Source organism: Rhipicephalus microplus, chromosome 6, assembly GCF_043290135.1.
Source record: "Rhipicephalus microplus isolate Deutch F79 chromosome 6, USDA_Rmic, whole genome shotgun sequence".
Lineage (NCBI taxonomy): Eukaryota > Metazoa > Arthropoda > Arachnida > Ixodida > Ixodidae > Rhipicephalus > Rhipicephalus microplus.
Window position 1 is genome coordinate 119,798,754 of NC_134705.1, and position 17,650 is coordinate 119,816,403.

Sequence of the window (17,650 nt, forward strand, 5' to 3'; positions counted from 1 at the left end):
TGAGTGTCCACACCACACAAAAACGTGTCCACACTACACAGAAATGTGTCCACACCTCACAGAGTTTGTAAAAACACAAGTAATCATGCCAGTTTAAGTGTTCACACAAAACATGAAAGTTCAATATAATGGCTAAGGTGATCTTGTCGCTTAAGTACTGAACTGTTTTCAGAAAGGATTTTCCGAAAATATATTAGGGAAGCACGAAAATATTTTTTCAAACATACCGGTTAACTGTGGCAATAATACATTTTTTTGTTTAGTACTTTTGAGCTATTTCTGATTGCTCCAGAAAGTGAACGACTTCACGCGCTTCAGTAGCTTGTAGCTTTTCTTTTGGCCATGGACCCTAGATTTTTGCAATTCATGGCAGTCGCTTATTCTTCTAGTTACTTCGATCTCGTCATTCGGCTCGACGGTTACTACCTGTTCGAATTAGACGCAGTCTTTTACAACTTCAAGCACACTGCTACCTCTCCCGAAGCGCTGTTCTTTTACGAGATTGTTGTATATTACTTTCGTTACCTGCAGATTAATTTTAGGACCCATATTTCTGCTCACCTTGTCTAATTCAGTAATCATGAATTGAAATTTGTCCCCAGAGTTACTAGGCAATGCAAATGCATCGGCGAAGCGCGCGTAACTAAAGTACTCTCCATTATCTCGTATACCCAACTCTTCTCATTCTACGCCTCTGCGAACCTCCTGTGAGAACACGGTAAATATCATTGGGGAAATCATATTTCCGCAGTATATCTCGGCCTTTATGCCATATCTAGAGTGATGGGGCACTCACGAAGTCAGTTTTGTCACCGTCGCCTTCAGAGTGTTGTAAGAGTCCTTGAAGTCGTAGCTGTAGTATCCGAAGCCAAAAATAATATGTGACGATTTCCCATATTCCGAAGCTGGAATGACAGATCTCAATTTCTGCATAAGAAAGAAAATTGATGCAAATTTTTATTTCCTCTAGAGTTCATTCCTTATCAAGCTAGAGCGAGAATGCAGAAGAGGATGCATGAGGCGGAATGATAGAATGAGACAGCAAGAACTTCGTACATACATCAACGCAAAAGCACTTCTCACGTAACAAAGTATTTCACATTATATTATGCAAAAACTACCTATATAGAATAATTATTTTCATGCGTGAACTCGCTTGATAAGGGCTACACCTCGAATTTCGCTTTTTTCTCAAGTTTTCATTGACCTCTCTACAAACCTCTTTTGTTGTTAAACAAGTCTGAAGTCACATTTGGAGCGCCGTCTGCTAATCTTACAGTTCAATATACTGTATTAAATAGCGAGGACCACAATAAGTTTATCTGTTTTAAGATCAGTTTGTCCAAGGTTTCCTACAACTGTAGGCGTGTTCAATAAGATGGGGCAGCGGGGAGGCACCAGCGATTAACTGTCCGAGGAGGTGGGGTAATCATATCACATACCTTTACTCAGGCTGACCTGTCCTATCATTGTTTAGAGAAGAGCCTTATTGCTGCATAACACCCCCCCCCCCCTTCCAATGGTGAAGCTTGTGCCATTTTATGTCTACGGTTACTTGTTCGGCTATAGCTTGAATAACGAACATTCATGCACTTCATTACATCAGAACTAACCCTGCAAACTGACTAAACTATTATACTGCTATTTCTAGTACATCATATCATTTCCTCTGAATTCATTGCCGCGTTCTTTCACGTTTGCATGAGCGTCTTTTCTTCGCCTAAGCAGTGAATTTGCATAAAGTGCAAGTCTATACTCATGAAATTATCTGAGCACGTGCTGCCATCCAACTGTGAGAGATAGACCCTTCTTACTCGTAAATACTGCTTGTAACTTTGTCAAACATATTGATCTCTACCGTTACGCTTAGTTCGACGAAGATTACAATACTTGCTTCATTACTCTTTTTTTTCATTAGGAAGCTTTGGAGGAGCATTTATTTATATGGCGGTTGAATGAAAAAAAGGCACATATTCTTTCAGCATTGTTGAAAGATTGAATCAATGCAAAAATGTTCCTTGCGACGACAGCTACATCCACAATATTACTGAAATTTAACATCACTGTACCGCCGTTGTCTTCTTTAACAGAGCTGGGCCATAGCTTTGGAGGTCAGCGTCGGTTCCATAGATCTTCAGAATGCCAAAATGCTTGATCTTTTTCGTTTGAACGAACTGTAGCGCACTCGTCATGCCTTTATCAGTCGTTTTGTTTATGTACCTGGAAGAACAAACGGGATGCATGCGTTCGCTGTTCGAAGAGCACACCATCATGCAAGAACGTTCAAGAAAATTTAAACCATTGCTTGTGAAGCACGCTCACTGCAAGTGGATTTTCAAAACTTCTACCCAATTTGAATAGAATTATACATGATTGCTAAATAGCGTATGTCCCGACAATATGATTGTTATGTGGGGTTTAACGTCCCCAAAGCCACCATTTGATTATGAGAGACGCCATAGTGGAGGGCTCCGAAAATTTCGACCACCTGGAGTTTTTTTGAACGTGCACGAAAATCTGAGTCTCAGCTAGTTGGGCACCACGGTGGGCGTATTTCAGTGGAGGCGAAGTGCTAAGGGCGTGTGGGTGCTGTGTGATGTCAGGGCATGACCAAGGACAGCTGATCTGGAGTTTTCTATTATGACGTACCTGATAACTATGTCTCGTTGCTACCATGGAAACGTTTATATACATATTTACTACCAGCGGATGTCGTATAGGTGTAATCAGCGGATATCGTATTGGATATCAGTATAGGCGCAATGCGGGAGGCCTTTTGTTGTTGTGCCTTTGTCATGTATTTAGCGTTGCGCTAGAACTCTCATCTTTAACAAACTAGGCATTTTGTAGATTCAAAACATTTTGTTTGATTTCTTTGGAGAAGCTATGGCCCTTCTAAACTTACTGCAGCAGCAAAATTTTTAATTTTACCCTTTTGTTACCATTCATCAGCATTATAAGGTTTCATTTAATAGAGCCATCACAGTAATTTTGCATTCATGGGCGTAAGCATAAAAGATAGTGTGCTACAATAGACTCACAACATATTTTTTTCATCGTTAGAAAACTAAGCAGAGTTCTAGCTCCGACACTCGGGCTTCTTCAAGTCAAGGCGTACCCTAACTCCGCGCTATTACACAAGATTCATCCCTAAATACACCCACCTAACACATATTCCTTCTGCAATCGTATAGATAATTTATAACACTTGCTCTGGTGGTGCCCCGCACTACGCAGTGAAATAGCCATGCCGTCTAAATAGGAGGGTGATAATACCAGCCCCAAATAGAAGGGTGGTATTACCAGCTCTGAACTCGAACGAAAGTTATCGGCATTCCTACGAGCCCGCGACACAGCATAGAAACTTGGTCTTTCTATTCCCACGTGGCGACGGCCCGCAACGTGCTAAGTCGCGCTTTAAGGGACCTATTAAAGTTCATTCATTCATACATTCAAAAGATTTCGTTATTGCGAATTTAGGCTATTACTTTTCACTGTGAATACGTTTACTAAAGCTGATATGATTGTTGAACCTAGAATCTTTCATTTCTCAATTGTTTAGTTTTTTTACAGTCGCGCAATCAACGCAGCATTATTTTTTGACATGACATAGCAAACACGAGATTTATTACGGCTGCCTTGCGTTCATAAACGCGTTCTTAAAGCTAGGCGCCGGGGCGTCAGCTGATTCCGCCTTTAGCAACATGCGGCCACAGTAGCCGTTATTTGAACCCGCCTCTTCGGAAGTCATTAAGGCGCACCTGTATAGCAACTGATCTACTGCATGGAGAGCAAGTCTTCGTCCTTTTAAACCTTTCGCTCTACCAATCCAGAGATGGCGTGGTCGGGCGATGGCACGTGCACGAGTCTTGCCAACAAGTCACTACCTGCCATTTGCAAGGCAAATAACTCACGTCAATAGAGAGTATTTGAATACAGACTTCAAAAAAATAGAGCCAAGGTCACTGCGCATGCGTAAAATCCAAACCTCGTTGGGGTTTTGGGTTGGGGAAGCTGTTCTTCGAATTTTGCGGGAACCCCAAAGCCGGCCCTACAAGATTTGCATCAGACAAACGAGACAGTACCCACTGAAGTGATGTGACCAAGATATGGGTGAATATCCTAAGCGCCGCATACCCCGTTCGATAACTCTTCGTTCCTGCTTGACGCAAAGCGTGCATAATCGAAGAGCTTTGGGGCTCTAAACTTTTGGGGTCCCTATTCGAAAACTCCCTTGTAATGAGCTACAAGTTATATTTCAGCAATCTTCCTCTCCATAAATGGATGTAAGTGCTGGTGTTATTAGTGCAGGAGTGGAAAGCCCTCAGTCTGTCTCAGGTTGCGCAATAAATATTGTGCGGCGCCTGGTTCGAGTATTGCTTTTGGAACGCACAATATAACATCTTGTAACTCGATTATTTGTCCTATGGTGTCCATCTTTCACGCAGTGCCGCCAGACAGATTATTATCGTATAGACCCATTCCATGTTTGTAAACACAGGAAGGCTGATGTCAACATTATGGCTAAAATTATAGCGATGTGTTACGTAACTTCCGCTATAAGCGCTGAGGGCTGCGATGTGCGCCAACAAACAAAAGTAAGTTGTGAGATGCGACTCACATCCAACCGCGATGCAATTTGTCGGCATACCATTTTAGGGGCGAAGCTCCCGTTCGTCTCTCGTAGCCGTTGTATTGTGTTACAAGTATAACATTTTGACCTCCAAGCTGGCGCCGTTGGGAGATTTCTTCTGTGCGTTGTTGAACAATGAAAATAGTGCTCAACGTACATGCCAAAAGCTTCTAATGGGGAATGAGAGACAGGAGCATGCGGCGTTTAGTTAACGCGCACGCTGCGATCCCCATTAGCAGCCGTGGGCATGTACATTGAGCACTATCTGACAAGAAAGGGTTGCTACGTTATACTCGCTGGGTGTAACCTCTTTGCTTTTAGAAAGGTTCAGCGAGCGTTGGGCCGCATAGCCATGAATACAGTGAACTAGTATATAGCATGAACTCGAGGTGGTTAAAGGTGGGAAGTAAACCCGAAGCGCAAGCCGTAAGAAAGTGTGCATGTGCCACCTCCGGTTTAGTCTTTGAAATGTCCGCTGGATGGTGGTGCTTCTCTATGGAGAATATATGATGAAGAGGTGCGACATGGTGGTACTTGGAGTGCTGAATAGATGGACGAACGGACACACAGACAGATGCATGGATGGACGCATGAACGGGCGCAGGGGCGGATGCATGGACAACCACAGGGATGTACGCACGAACAGAGGCACGCACCGACGGGCGGATGGACGCATGGACGGTCACACAGACGGACGCATAGATGGACGGAAGCAAGAACAAACGAACGGACGAATGCTTCGCCCCACTCTCCATCATTCCCTCCGTGGATATGCTGCCAATTTTTTTTCTCGTTGTATGACTGAGAACACTGTATGCACTATAGCAAACCCAGCAGAAACTATGATAGGCAGAGCACCTTTTGCCTACCAAGACAGCGCCACCGCATTTTCGTGACGTAAGTTCCGTGGAATTTGTCTATATGGAGGACATTTGCAGCAAAGCGCGGAGATCACCGGCCATTTTTTTTATTTCGCGCGTTGATGGTTAAGAACACTGGTGGTGGCGGACAACTACAATCTACTGTCTAAAACATCTACAATCTAAAATCTACTGTATTTGTTCACTCAAAACAACCTTCACTGGAATGAAAAAAATGAATAAATAAACGACAAAGCATTGCCTCTACCTAAAGGTTTTGTACAAACACTCCTCGTGGCCTCCCGTTTTCGGTTTTCGCTAGCGCCAGTCGCCGCACTTACCGTACGTCTAGTGATATGCCACACGTCGTTCTCTTATATGTCTTAGCAGAGAGCTCGAGAAACAGTTGATAAGAGGCGGGCACGATCAGCTCTTCAAACGTCTCATTTAGGAGTCGCACGTCGGTGTACATGAGGATGTCGCAAATGCCGTCACCCGGGTACATGGTCTGATGAGTGGCCGTTTCGCTGACCGAGCACATCAGTGGTGGAGGAGGAGTCGTCGCTGCATTCGCGTAAACAATTGACACTTCACTCTGATTTCAATAATACAAAAATAAGGCTTTCGCTGAAGATGGAGGAAAAGAAATATTGTTGTGAAAGAAATGAGTATGACAGAACTAACGCAAGGACAATTCCGTGTATATGGTGAGTCTGTGGCTATAATGGCGAATTTTTCTGATCCCTTTAACTGAACACTATTATTTAGAATGAAAAGTGGTCCATAAGATGGCAAAATTGAGGTCAGGGCAGTTTAGACAATAGATAGGTCAGAGCAGTCAGAGAGTTAGGAGAAATTATAGCAGCATTTAGACAGACATGTCAGAGCTGCACTGAAAGTCACACAAGGTTTTGAAATATCACAACGCCGATAATAGTGACGGATTTAGAGGCCAAGCACCTTAGCGCCGAGCTGAATCTCGTGTGTAGCGTGACCACCTTCGCAGTGCATGCGCGTCTTCTACCCCTTCTCTCCGCTACAATGCTCCCCCCTCTCTAACCTCGAAAACGCCGATGCAGGCAGCTTCTGCTCGCGAGTTGCTTGACTGCCAAAACAGCAACTTTACGCTCCGCTTGTAACCTTTACGCAGTGCTGATGACTGCAATAATTGGCTAAGCAGTTCATAGCCGTGTCTGCCTTCCAACAAATTTGTTACTTCAACAAGCTCGAGGAGGTCTTCATGTCCTCTTTAAAGAGTCACTATCATTTCTAGTCTAAAAAATACTGGGCCCGGTATTGATAATTTCCGCCCCTCTCTCATAAAACTCATAGCAAGTTTAATATCTGAAACATTTTGTCACATAGTAAACCTTATTTTTACCACGGGAATTTTTCCAAGCCCCTTGAAGAAAGCCAAAATAATTCCTGTTTTCAAGAAGGGAGATAAGCGTCTCACATCTAATTATCGACCTATAGCTATACTCTCATTCTTTAGCAAAGTTGTTGAAAAACTAATAGTAACACGCTTGTCTTCCTATTTTTCAAAATTTCATGTCTTATCAACAAATCAATTTGGATTTAGGGAGGGATACTCAACTGATTTAGCATTAATTTACTTGACAGATAAAATCCGGCAGGCAATTGATGCAGGTAATTTGACGGGGGCGCTCTTTATTGATTTGTCTAAAGCATTCGATTCACTTGTTCACAATATACTATTTGCTAAATTAGAGTCTATTGGAATAGCAGGCCCGCTACTGAAATTACTACGTAACTACTTAAAAGATAGAGAATATATTGTGTCTATATCTAACACTTACTCACACCCTAAAACAAGTAACATTGGGGTACCGCAGGGATCAATATTAGGACCTCTCTTATTTTTAATATACATCAATGATCTTTCACAATGCCTAAAATCATCTGACTGTATTCTTTACGCTGACGACACTACTATTTTCTGCTCAGATAACCACCTTGATTCATTAATCTACAAGCTTAACCACGACGCGGACAGCATAGTTACCTGGTGCCGGCAAAATAAACTACAGATAAATGCTACAAAATCTCAGTTCGTCATCTTTTCTTCTAAGCATAGGATTTATTCAGGTTCACCATCTTTAACTTTCGCTTCAAACACACTTTATCCTACTGACAGTGTCATGTTTCTCGGAGTCACATTAGATAAGCACCTAAAATTTGATGAGCATGTTTCATCGTTAACAAAGAAGACAGCTTATGGCATTAGGATATTAATTAAAGTTCGCAATTTTTTCCATATGAACACACTAATATCCCTTTATTACGCTTTCATTCATACGTATATTAATTATTGCATATCATCATGGGGAAACACGTATCCAGTCCATTTATCTCCATTGCAACACACTCAAAATCAGGCTATTCGCATCATGACACATAGCACCTACACATCAGAAGCATTGCCTTTGCTCACCTCTAACGGTATTCTGTCGGTGGGAAAACTACATAAATATTCCCTCGCAATACTAATCCACAAATCCATCAGCGGAAAGCTCCCGTTCCCTATAATCATCAAAAGCCAGTATCCTTACTCTTTGTCAACACGTTTCGCATCCAGCAATAGCTTCTTATTACCGAAACTTAGAACTAATTATGGTAAGTTCACTACTAACTTTTCAGCCACACAACTATGGAACTCATTACCATGCCATGTTAAAAATATCTCCAATTTCCACGCATTCAAAATCAACCTTCGGAATTATCTGCATTCAGCATAGTCATTTCATCATTTCATCATCTCTGCTTTCTTTTGTAATTTTTAAATAATCCAACGATGTTTCAGTGTTTACTTTGTGTACACATCTTTGTTGCGTTAAAGTACTTTTGTTTACTCAGCTCTTATGGGAGGTCCCCTGTACAGTCTCTTGACTTTGGGACCTCCCTCTGTATCAGTAGTAAACCCCATTGTAACCACCATTTGTAACCAATCAATTTCAATAAACTTCAAACTTCAAACTTCAAACTTCAAAGAGCAGCTGTTGCTTTTTTTACATGCTGCGTGCTCGGCCCACGTCTATTTGTTCTGCTTAATTTAAACTGAGGTGTGCATAACTCTCCTTTGAACTCTGGCCGACTCCGCACTCCACTTCTCTTTTCAAGTTAGACCTATCATTTCTCATGTCATTGCTCGCTACGTTGTCCTCAATTTGAGTACAAACGACGTTGTAATCCACAACGTTTCTGCATCGCAGGTAAGTAGGGGCAACACTCGGTTGTCACATATCTTCATTTTGAGAGAGACAAACTGCCATTAGTTATTTGATAACAGTTCCTGAATATGCTCTACCCTATGTTTATTGACCTCCTTTAGCCTTTATCTTTTATCTTAGCCATTTATCTGCTTGTTAAGAGTAAGCACTACTTACTCGTGGTCGTAGTTTTTCTGGTCTTAGTTGATCCAGTCTTAGTTGATGCAGGCTTAGACGGTGGGGTCTTTTCCGTTGTAGTTGATTTGCTTGAGTTTGAAGGAGGAGGTGGAGGAGGTTTTTCAGTCGAAGGCGGTGTCTGGATGAAAAAAATGGTAGATTGTGATAATGTTCAGCAAAATGCTAATTGAAATTTTGCAATAAGCTGATACACGAACAGAAAAATAAAAGCTGAGCCCGGTCCTGGTACTACGGACACCAGCGATCAGCAGAGCTACGGCTGTGTAGAAAAGCGTTGCAACGCTATGAAAGGAAGAAGCATTTTTTCAAGGGTGAAGCTTCATAAGGCGTAAGGCTTGTCTGCCGTAGCCATTCCTTGTGCGCGAAGTATTCACAAGATGGCGCGCGCATCGTTTGAGTTCTTTCGACAGACAGACAGACGCTTCGCCACTCTCATCATTCACTTCATGGATATGCTATAACTTTTTATCCAGGGCTCACCTGACGCTTGGCACCTAAGTCTTAGTGCATGTCAGTAATGCTCATGTTGTGATCTTAAATTCCCACACAAAGTTTTGATATGAGATTAGCTGAACAGCTGAACAACCAACTGCACGCTAAGCAGCGGCGTGTATGCACTAGAAGTCATCATTAACTCATACAGTATTATGGATGCTGTCTACAAGGATACACTGGCCGGATTTGCCACATTATTCCCGTACAGGCAGTCTATCGCGGTGTTTTTCGGAATATGCGATTTTCAGTTTTTCGGCAAACTACAAATTTAAATACCTGGTTCTATTTTAAACGTCACTTTGCATCGGTTTGCCTGCTGTCCCCGAGTGTCTGTGTCAAAATTAGGACAATGAACATACTTGCGCTATCCAGAATTAATTAACAAAACGAGAGTGGTGAGTGCTCACTGTCTGAGCATTCAGATACAGAAAATGGGACGTGGTCTGTGCTTCTATAAACGTTCGCAGTGTTTCCCATTTTTGGAGGGGGGGGGGGTGCAAAGTGGGATCCCACAGCTCTAACCTCCCATTGGTCAAGTCAAAAGACTACATGCATTGCAATGGCTGAAAAAAAGTTGAGAACAATCGATGGCGCGCCTCTGATAAATACCTCCCATTGTTTGTTTTTCTGAAATGAAAATGGAAAGCAAAGAGTTCTTTACACGTTTCATCAGGACTTTCGGCTGCAATTCTTGTTAAGAACGTGCATGGCCACAACTGAGTAATCACACGGCACTAACGTTGCGCCCTCCTCGCGGATGATTTCAACAAATTCAGTTGTTCGAGTGCTTTTTTGCGGAGCTTTTTTTTTCGTGTGTCCTGCTTCGTTGCGCTAATCGCGATGGTTTCTATCTCTAGGGTGTTCAGAAAGTCACCATAGGCGGTGGCCATCTTAAGTCTGATTCCAATTCTGACGTAGCTGGCAAATTGACGGCTTCGAGAAGACTGCATCATAGACAAATACGATGCAGGCTACTTTGCTGTCCAAGCAAGATGGTGGCCATGGAGGAAGGAAAGATAGGAGAGGGCATGCCCAGCCAGCGCACGGCGTGAAAAGTGTGGAGGAAATGACATCATGGCGGCCATATTCACTGGGCACAATGGTGGCATTGCTATGGTTACGCGTTCCGCATTGGATCTGGTCCAGCAGTGAGCGGCCGTGACTGGCGGTGGCTTGTGTGCCTCCCCAGGTCTCGTGCTGAGCCGTGGCGGACATTATCCGTGCTCTGCGCCACGTTATTGTTTACGCAGTGTTTTCCTGGGAGTTGCTGTACTCTTAGCAACGTTTACAAATCCTTTTGTTCATCACGGGGTTTTAACAGTTCGTAGAACGAGTGCATATCCATATGTCGTGCGGCGGATGACGCGGATGAAGCAATCAGTGTTCAGTGAAATTGCGTTGGGCACCATGACGAAGCGGAACGACGACCAACGCCTTGCAGGTCAGTGACGGTTGGGGAGTGCTCCTGCTTGTGACAACGGACGATGCTGTTGAGCCCAGCAAGACCCAATGAGGACCATATGCACATATGTAGTTTCATGCTGTGTGTGTACAGTAACAACTTGCATTTGCGTATTAAAACACCTTTTCCCTTCCGCTTCGTATACTCTCGCCAAGCATTGCATGTAATCTACACGTAACAGCAACCGCGTTCAAGTGTCACTTGCACTGTGCTCAAAGTCACCACGGTCGCAGATAGCTGACGCCAGTGAGTTTCAAGCGGAACATGGACACAGTGGCCGGACGCTGCGTCGGCCGCGTGGCGGATTGCAACAGTAGAAGGCGCACCGCTGATCGTGTTGTGTGTACAGTTTCTGAATTAATTACGTGAAAGCACTCACCGTTTTCAATGCATCTAGTGCGGTTTTCTCTTGTACTTGCTTCGTTTTTGGTGAGCTGTTACTCGCTGTTAATACTGTGACGAAATGATTTCGCCGAAGGTGTTGCACTGGCCCAGAGTGTTGAGCCCCGTTTCATTAATTTCGAATCGTCACGACACGCGCGCTGCGCAGCTCACGGGCTTTCCGAGCCGGAAAGAGAGCCGTGCCTTCTGCTTTACATATCGAATGTAAACAAGAGAGGAGAATTTGCCCAGTTAATATGGCTGACTTCCGGCTCCATCGCGGCTTCACAACGAGTGACGTCAGGGCCTCTCCTACCTTTCCTTCCTCCGTGATGGTGGCTGAGCAAACTACTCGGGTTGTAGCGGATAGTTCGGATCTCGCCGGAATAGCCGTCTGCAAACAAACAAACGCTTCTCCAGACACTCAATGCGAGTACAGTTATTTTTTCTTTGATTTTAACTCACAATAAGCTAAAAAATCAGCAGTTAAGTTTATTTTAACTTTTTCTTTTCAACGCTAGGTGGCGCCTCATCGCGTAGAAGCTGTCTAGACGTGTTTCATATCTGGAACAACGTGGGCTCGGTGCTGTCTTCTAGACTGTCTGCTTAGACTGTCTACGATGCTCTTCAAGAATAGGAACACAACCTCTCGACACATAGGTGGGCGCCTTCCTCTACGCGGTCCCCTCATGCGCATACATACGTGTGCGTGGTCAGTCTCCTTAGAACAAAGAAGCACCGCTCTAAGTTGAAACAACACTTGTGATACCTCGGTACAATATGCTAGAGTTAGGTGTCTGGGTAGTTTCACCGAGAGCAGCTAGCTAGCCAGATCGGGCCTGCAACATGGTGTGTATGCATGTTCATTGGAAGACCTATGCGATCACACCAATGTAGTGCCACTTAATATTATAAGCACCACTCGCCTCATTCGTCAGTGTACAATCGGAACGTGACTGCGACTGTAGCATTGGCGTTTTTTTTAATTGCGATTGCAATTATATGGACCCTCTCGGCGGGATTTCGCCGCCAGCGTAAGGGTTGGCATCACCGTCACTCAACATAAATTTATACGTATCTATATATTAGAATTGCAAGAAAGAAAAAAATCCGAAAGTCTTTAGCGCACGGAACTTGGGTCCTCTGATTCGAGAGTGCAAGGCTTTAACTACTGCGCCACCGAGAAGCACGTTCCCCACCGTTCAAACGGCAAGCTATTTATATCTTCCACTTCCCGCCGCTGACGGGCATATCTGGGGAAATTGTGTTTTCAGTATTACCAGCAAGGTGGCGCGATGAGCGCACGTCACGTTCTAATCTTCCACGCGTACTTAGTCCCGCTCAGAGGAGGGAGGCGACGCTCCCTTGCGCGCCCTTCTCTCGCGGTGGGAAGGAGGGGAGAGTAATACGTCTTGGCTGGCCTCGGGCCTTAACTGGAACGAATCTGTTGTACTTACTGAGAGCACAATTAAACATCACTGCAATCATTACAATATCCGCTTGCGAAAGGCGCTCACTTTTCGGACACATCGAAGTAAGAACTGAGACGCTTATTCGCGTGCATTTGTACCTGTTAGTACGTTTCGTGCATATTTTGTGTGGGAGAAACACGGGTACCTTTCGATATGCTTTCCATTCAGTGCGTGACCTTCCAATTTGTTGCTATCGCGTTCATTGATTCGCCTTTGCGGCTAATTCGTCAATTTTTTCTGAAGGAGGTGTGGGGAGACCTAACGTTAGTAGGTCCCTAATGCTTGTCTCAGAATAATGCCTCTTAAACACATAAGCCCGCGCATGCACAGTCAATCGCAGTGTATTTCAGCCGGTGCACTACGTTGGAGAGCGGCGTATCCAGTGTTCCCAACTGCTATTAGAGAACGTCTACATCGATTGTCTAAAAAGACTTGGGTGAAGCAAATGCTATTGTCAAACAAAAGCTGCTCTAGCTACACTGTAGTTAATGCATCACTTATAATTGTTACTACAGAGCGTCTGCTGGCCACACAAGGACAGCCATTAAAAACCGATAAGTTATGTCCACGGTCCCAACAAAGTTATATAGGAGATTTAGCCACCCTAAAAAACTTGCTGTTTCGAAAACTCCCCTATTATTTGACGGCTTTTACTTGCGCGGGGCCTTGTCTGAAGGGCTGTAGGCCTGTGCGCTCAGAGTTGGGTGCCCGTTAAAGAACCTCAGGTGGTCCAAACTTCCGGAGCTCTCCACTACGGCGTCTCTCATACGCATTTGGTGGTTTTGGGATGGTAAGCCCCACATATCTATCAATCAATTTTTGTAGGGGAATTCTCTCAATGAGTAATTCGCTATAGGCGTCACCACCACATAACAATGAAGTCATTAAGATTTAATTACCACTTCAGAAGTTATGTGTTTGTACTCTGGTACTTTGCTTCAAAATCGTTTACAGAAGTAGAAGCTTGTTTGTGTAAATAAAAGGCGTTCAAAATCCACTGGGATTGTCAAGGTAAAGTGGCTTGAAGCGTAATAGGATCCACATGCCAAACAGTCTGTCTCTCTCTCTCTCTCTGTATATATATATATATATATATATATATATATATATATATATATATATATATATATATATATATATATATATATATATATATGTGTGTGTGTGTGTGTGTGTTGTGAAGAAGAAAACGCACGCATCGTTAGCAAGCAACAGCGCCCCCGCTTGGGTACTGGGTCCTGGGCTTCTCTCGCTCGCCTCGTGCTCATTGTCGCCGGCATATGCTTGACCGTTACTTTGTCCCGATCGTGTTTCAATTTTATGGCCACCGTCGCAACGCACGCCAATAAACCCCTTTTCAATTGGTGGAGGGTGCTGACATTCCCCGCCAATTGAACTTGGGTGCTGCCATTCGCCATCGCCTAAACCTGGATCTGCGCAACCGAACGCTACCTCTCATCATGGCCACCAACAACGCACAACTTGGCTCTTCCACTCCATCCTCCAGCAACCCCAGCGTCCTTCGCTTGCGAGAGCCGAAGGTCTTTAGCGGAGCTGATGAGACCAACGCGGAAGACTGGTTCACAAACTACGAGCCGCTGAGTGCAAACAACAAGTGGGATGACGCGGACAAGTTGACTAACGTCATCTTTTACCTCGTTGACGTGGCCGCAATGTGGTATAACCACAAAAACGACATTACGACGTGGTCCATCTTCAAAACATCGTTTGCTGACGTTTTTGGCCGACCCGCTGTCCGCAAGTCCAGAGCCGAACAACACTTTCGGACTCGCGCACAGAAGCCAACGGAATCGTTCACCAGCTACATTGAAGACATTATTGGTCTTTGCAACCATGTGAACACCACCTTGCCCGAGTCAGAGAAGATTCAGCACACCCTCAAAGGGATAAATGACGGCGCATTTCAGATGCTCCTGGCCCGTAATCCTGCCCCCGTTGGGCAACGTGTCACTTTGTGTCGAAATTTCGACGAGTTGAGGAAGCAGCGCACCCTGACTCGGCCATTTTCCTCACACGCCGACTCGCACTCCAGTCTTACTTCTGTTTCCCATCACTCACCAATTCTGCAAGAGATAAAAGACTTTGTGTGTGAAGGAGTAGCTCAGCAACAGTCGTTGATTCCCTTCATGCAGCAGCCGCCATCCTCTCGTCTGCCCTCACCACTCCGCGACGTTATTGCCGAAGGGGTAGCTAAGCTGTTCCCGTCGCTGCCCACCAGCATCCAGTGGCCATGCCTGCTCATCATGCGCCTGCTATGCAGCCTGTAGCCGCGGCTATTACGTAAGCCCAGGTGGTACACAGCAGACACCGCCTGCAGCATTTCCTACACATGTCTTCACTTCCTCCCCACTCCACCCCTATTTCAAGACATTGGGCCGCAGCGCGAGTCAGCAATTCCTGGCGAACTTCTGACAATCGATTGATTTGCTACGCCTGCGGTACTCAAGGATGCGTGGCACGATATTGTCGCCGTCACTTCCAACCACTCCACGACGCTACTCGGCCGTTCCCGTATGACCCACAGCCAATGCTCCTACCTGCTCCCTATCCCTTACCGCAGTATGGCTACACTAACGTTCCCAAGTCTCAGCCACACCAGCCCCCATCTTAGACTCACTGTCCCCGCTCCTCGTCTCCCCGCAGGCGATCACTGTCTGCAATGCGTCCCGGACCTGCTTCCTCCAACCGGGAAAACTGAACGCCACAGCTCTAGGGGCAAGAACTGCGCTGTCGTCGAAACGCCCAAGTCCTCACACTTCACCTGCTAACGTCGTCGCCATATCTGTCGATGGTATTTTTACCTTTGTCCTCGTCGACACCGGTGCTGCCACTTCTGTTATGGTCGCCCATCTCTGCCACTTCCTACGCAAAGTGACCACGCCACTCTCTGGACTATCACTTTGTACGCCTAGCGCACAACCAGTTCGACCTCTCGGCACCTCTACGGCCCGCATATTCATCGAAGGCTCTGTCTATGTTTTCGAGTTCATCGTCCTTTCGGTGTGCTCGCATGACGTTATCCTCGGTTGGCAGTTTCTGTCACATCATCATGCCGTCACCGACTGCGCACGCGGTGAAGCTCAATTTTCGCACATGTGAGACAAACCTTTTCACTAAACTCTTGAACGGTCGCCAAAACTCGTCGTGCGGGAGGACACTGAAATTCTGCCAGCTTCTCTTGCCGTTGTCTCTGTTTGCTGCAATGACCATAACGATGCTACAGTAATGTTTAGGCCTTCAGGCATTTTCATGAACCGCAGAGCCATTTCCTTGCCTTTCACTTCACATGACATCACTGCTGGCCAAAGCAATATTTTGCTTGGTGCATGGTGCACGACATGGTGCACCTCGAGAACTAGTAAGTGACCGAGGTCGAGCCTTCCTATCAGAAGTCGTCACGGCTCTGCTTTTTGAATGCCATAGTGCTCATCGCAAGCAAGACCACGGCATACCACCCGCAGACTAACGGGCTCACGGAGAGATTTAACCGCACCGTCAGCTATATGATCGCGATGTATGTGATATTTGATCATACTAACTGGGATCGCATTCTTCCATTCATCACGTTCGCATACAACACCATGGCACAGTCTACCACTGGATTTTCACCTTTCTTTCATTTTGGTGATCGTGGACCTTCCCATACCATCGACACTCTCCTTCCATACCGTCCTGACACATCCTAATGCCCATCTATGGGCATTCGGAAGCTGCTCGAAAAGCGGAAGAGTGTCGTGAACTCGCACGCACCTTTACGGCACAAGAACAGCAGCGCCATAAAGAAAACAACGCCGACTCTTCACGGAGCCACAGCTATTCTCCAGGATCACTTGTATGGCTGGCTGTTCTTTATCAAACCCCCAGCCTTTCCTCGAAACTCGTCCCAAAGTACGAGGGCGCCTACCGCGTTTTGGAGCAAACCTTGCCGGTGAACTTTCTCATTGAGCATCTTTCCCCATCTGACGACATGCGCAGGCATGGACGTGACATCGTACACGTCGCTCGCCTTAAGCTATATCACAGCCTTATGCCTCCAGACTCTTAGGTCGCCAGGATGGCTCGTTTTTTCGGGAGAAAATCGTGAAGAAAAAAACGCATCCTTGGCAAGCAATATCGCTGCCGCTTGGGTACTGGGTCCTGGGCTCCTCTCGTTCGGCTCGTGCTGATGGTCGCCGGCATCTGCTTGACCGTTGCTCTGTCCCGGTCGTGTTTTCTTCGTAAAGCAGCGGTGACAACACACGCCTATATACCTCTTTTTAATTCCTTCAGTTTGCGCGACGTGTATGGTTTTGTCATAAGTGTCGTTCATGAAATACGAGATTCACTCCCGAGTTATGCGCTGTGTTTCGTGTGCCTTCTTTTTCCTGCTGACGTGTGCTTGCGCTGCCATTCATTATAAAATACGACCAACTAGCCCACTTGTCCCTGTTGCCAAAATCGCAACTCATGCAGCGCTGACCGTTACTTACGGCAGGAGGAGTGTTGCCGGACGACGGAGGATAATTAGCGTAGCGGGCATCGCTATCACCTCCATCACCGCCTTCATCAGTCACGTCTATGGGGAAGAAAATGAGCGAATAGTTATAGTGTCGCCCCACAGACGTCGCAATGATCGGTATAACAAGAAATTGTAGTTTTATCACTAGGGCCGTGAATCTTCGCAGTTTACATCTCTTGAAAATCGCCAAGTTTCTTTCAGAGTTACGGTTTTCTTTCGTAGATTCGAGTTGCATTCCAATTTACTTCGCGTGGATCCGAAATGCTACAAAATGTCGAGCTTAATTTCATGTGATTCTCACTGCTCCAAAATCTGAGTTTCGCATAATCTGAGTTTCACTTGTTTCACATACAGTGCAACGTATTTACCGTTTCACTAGCCATTAAAATTTCAAACTTGC

The 17,650-nt window shown here is 45.3% G+C and overlaps 1 protein-coding gene across 1 annotated transcript; it reads right to left on the reverse strand.

Moving 5' to 3' along the window:
* Positions 1-678: 678 nt before the first annotated feature.
* On the reverse strand, positions 679-11,529 carry LOC142764908 (uncharacterized). The gene is made up of 4 exons (XM_075865448.1): positions 8,901-11,529; positions 5,835-6,057; positions 2,070-2,220; positions 679-927 (listed from the first exon to the last, which is right to left on the reverse strand). Exons 2-4 carry the CDS (start codon positions 6,032-6,034, stop codon positions 793-795), a joined length of 486 nt encoding a protein of 161 aa, XP_075721563.1. The 5' UTR covers positions 6,035-6,057; positions 8,901-11,529; the 3' UTR covers positions 679-792.
* Between the last annotated feature and the right edge of the window lie 6,121 nt (positions 11,530-17,650).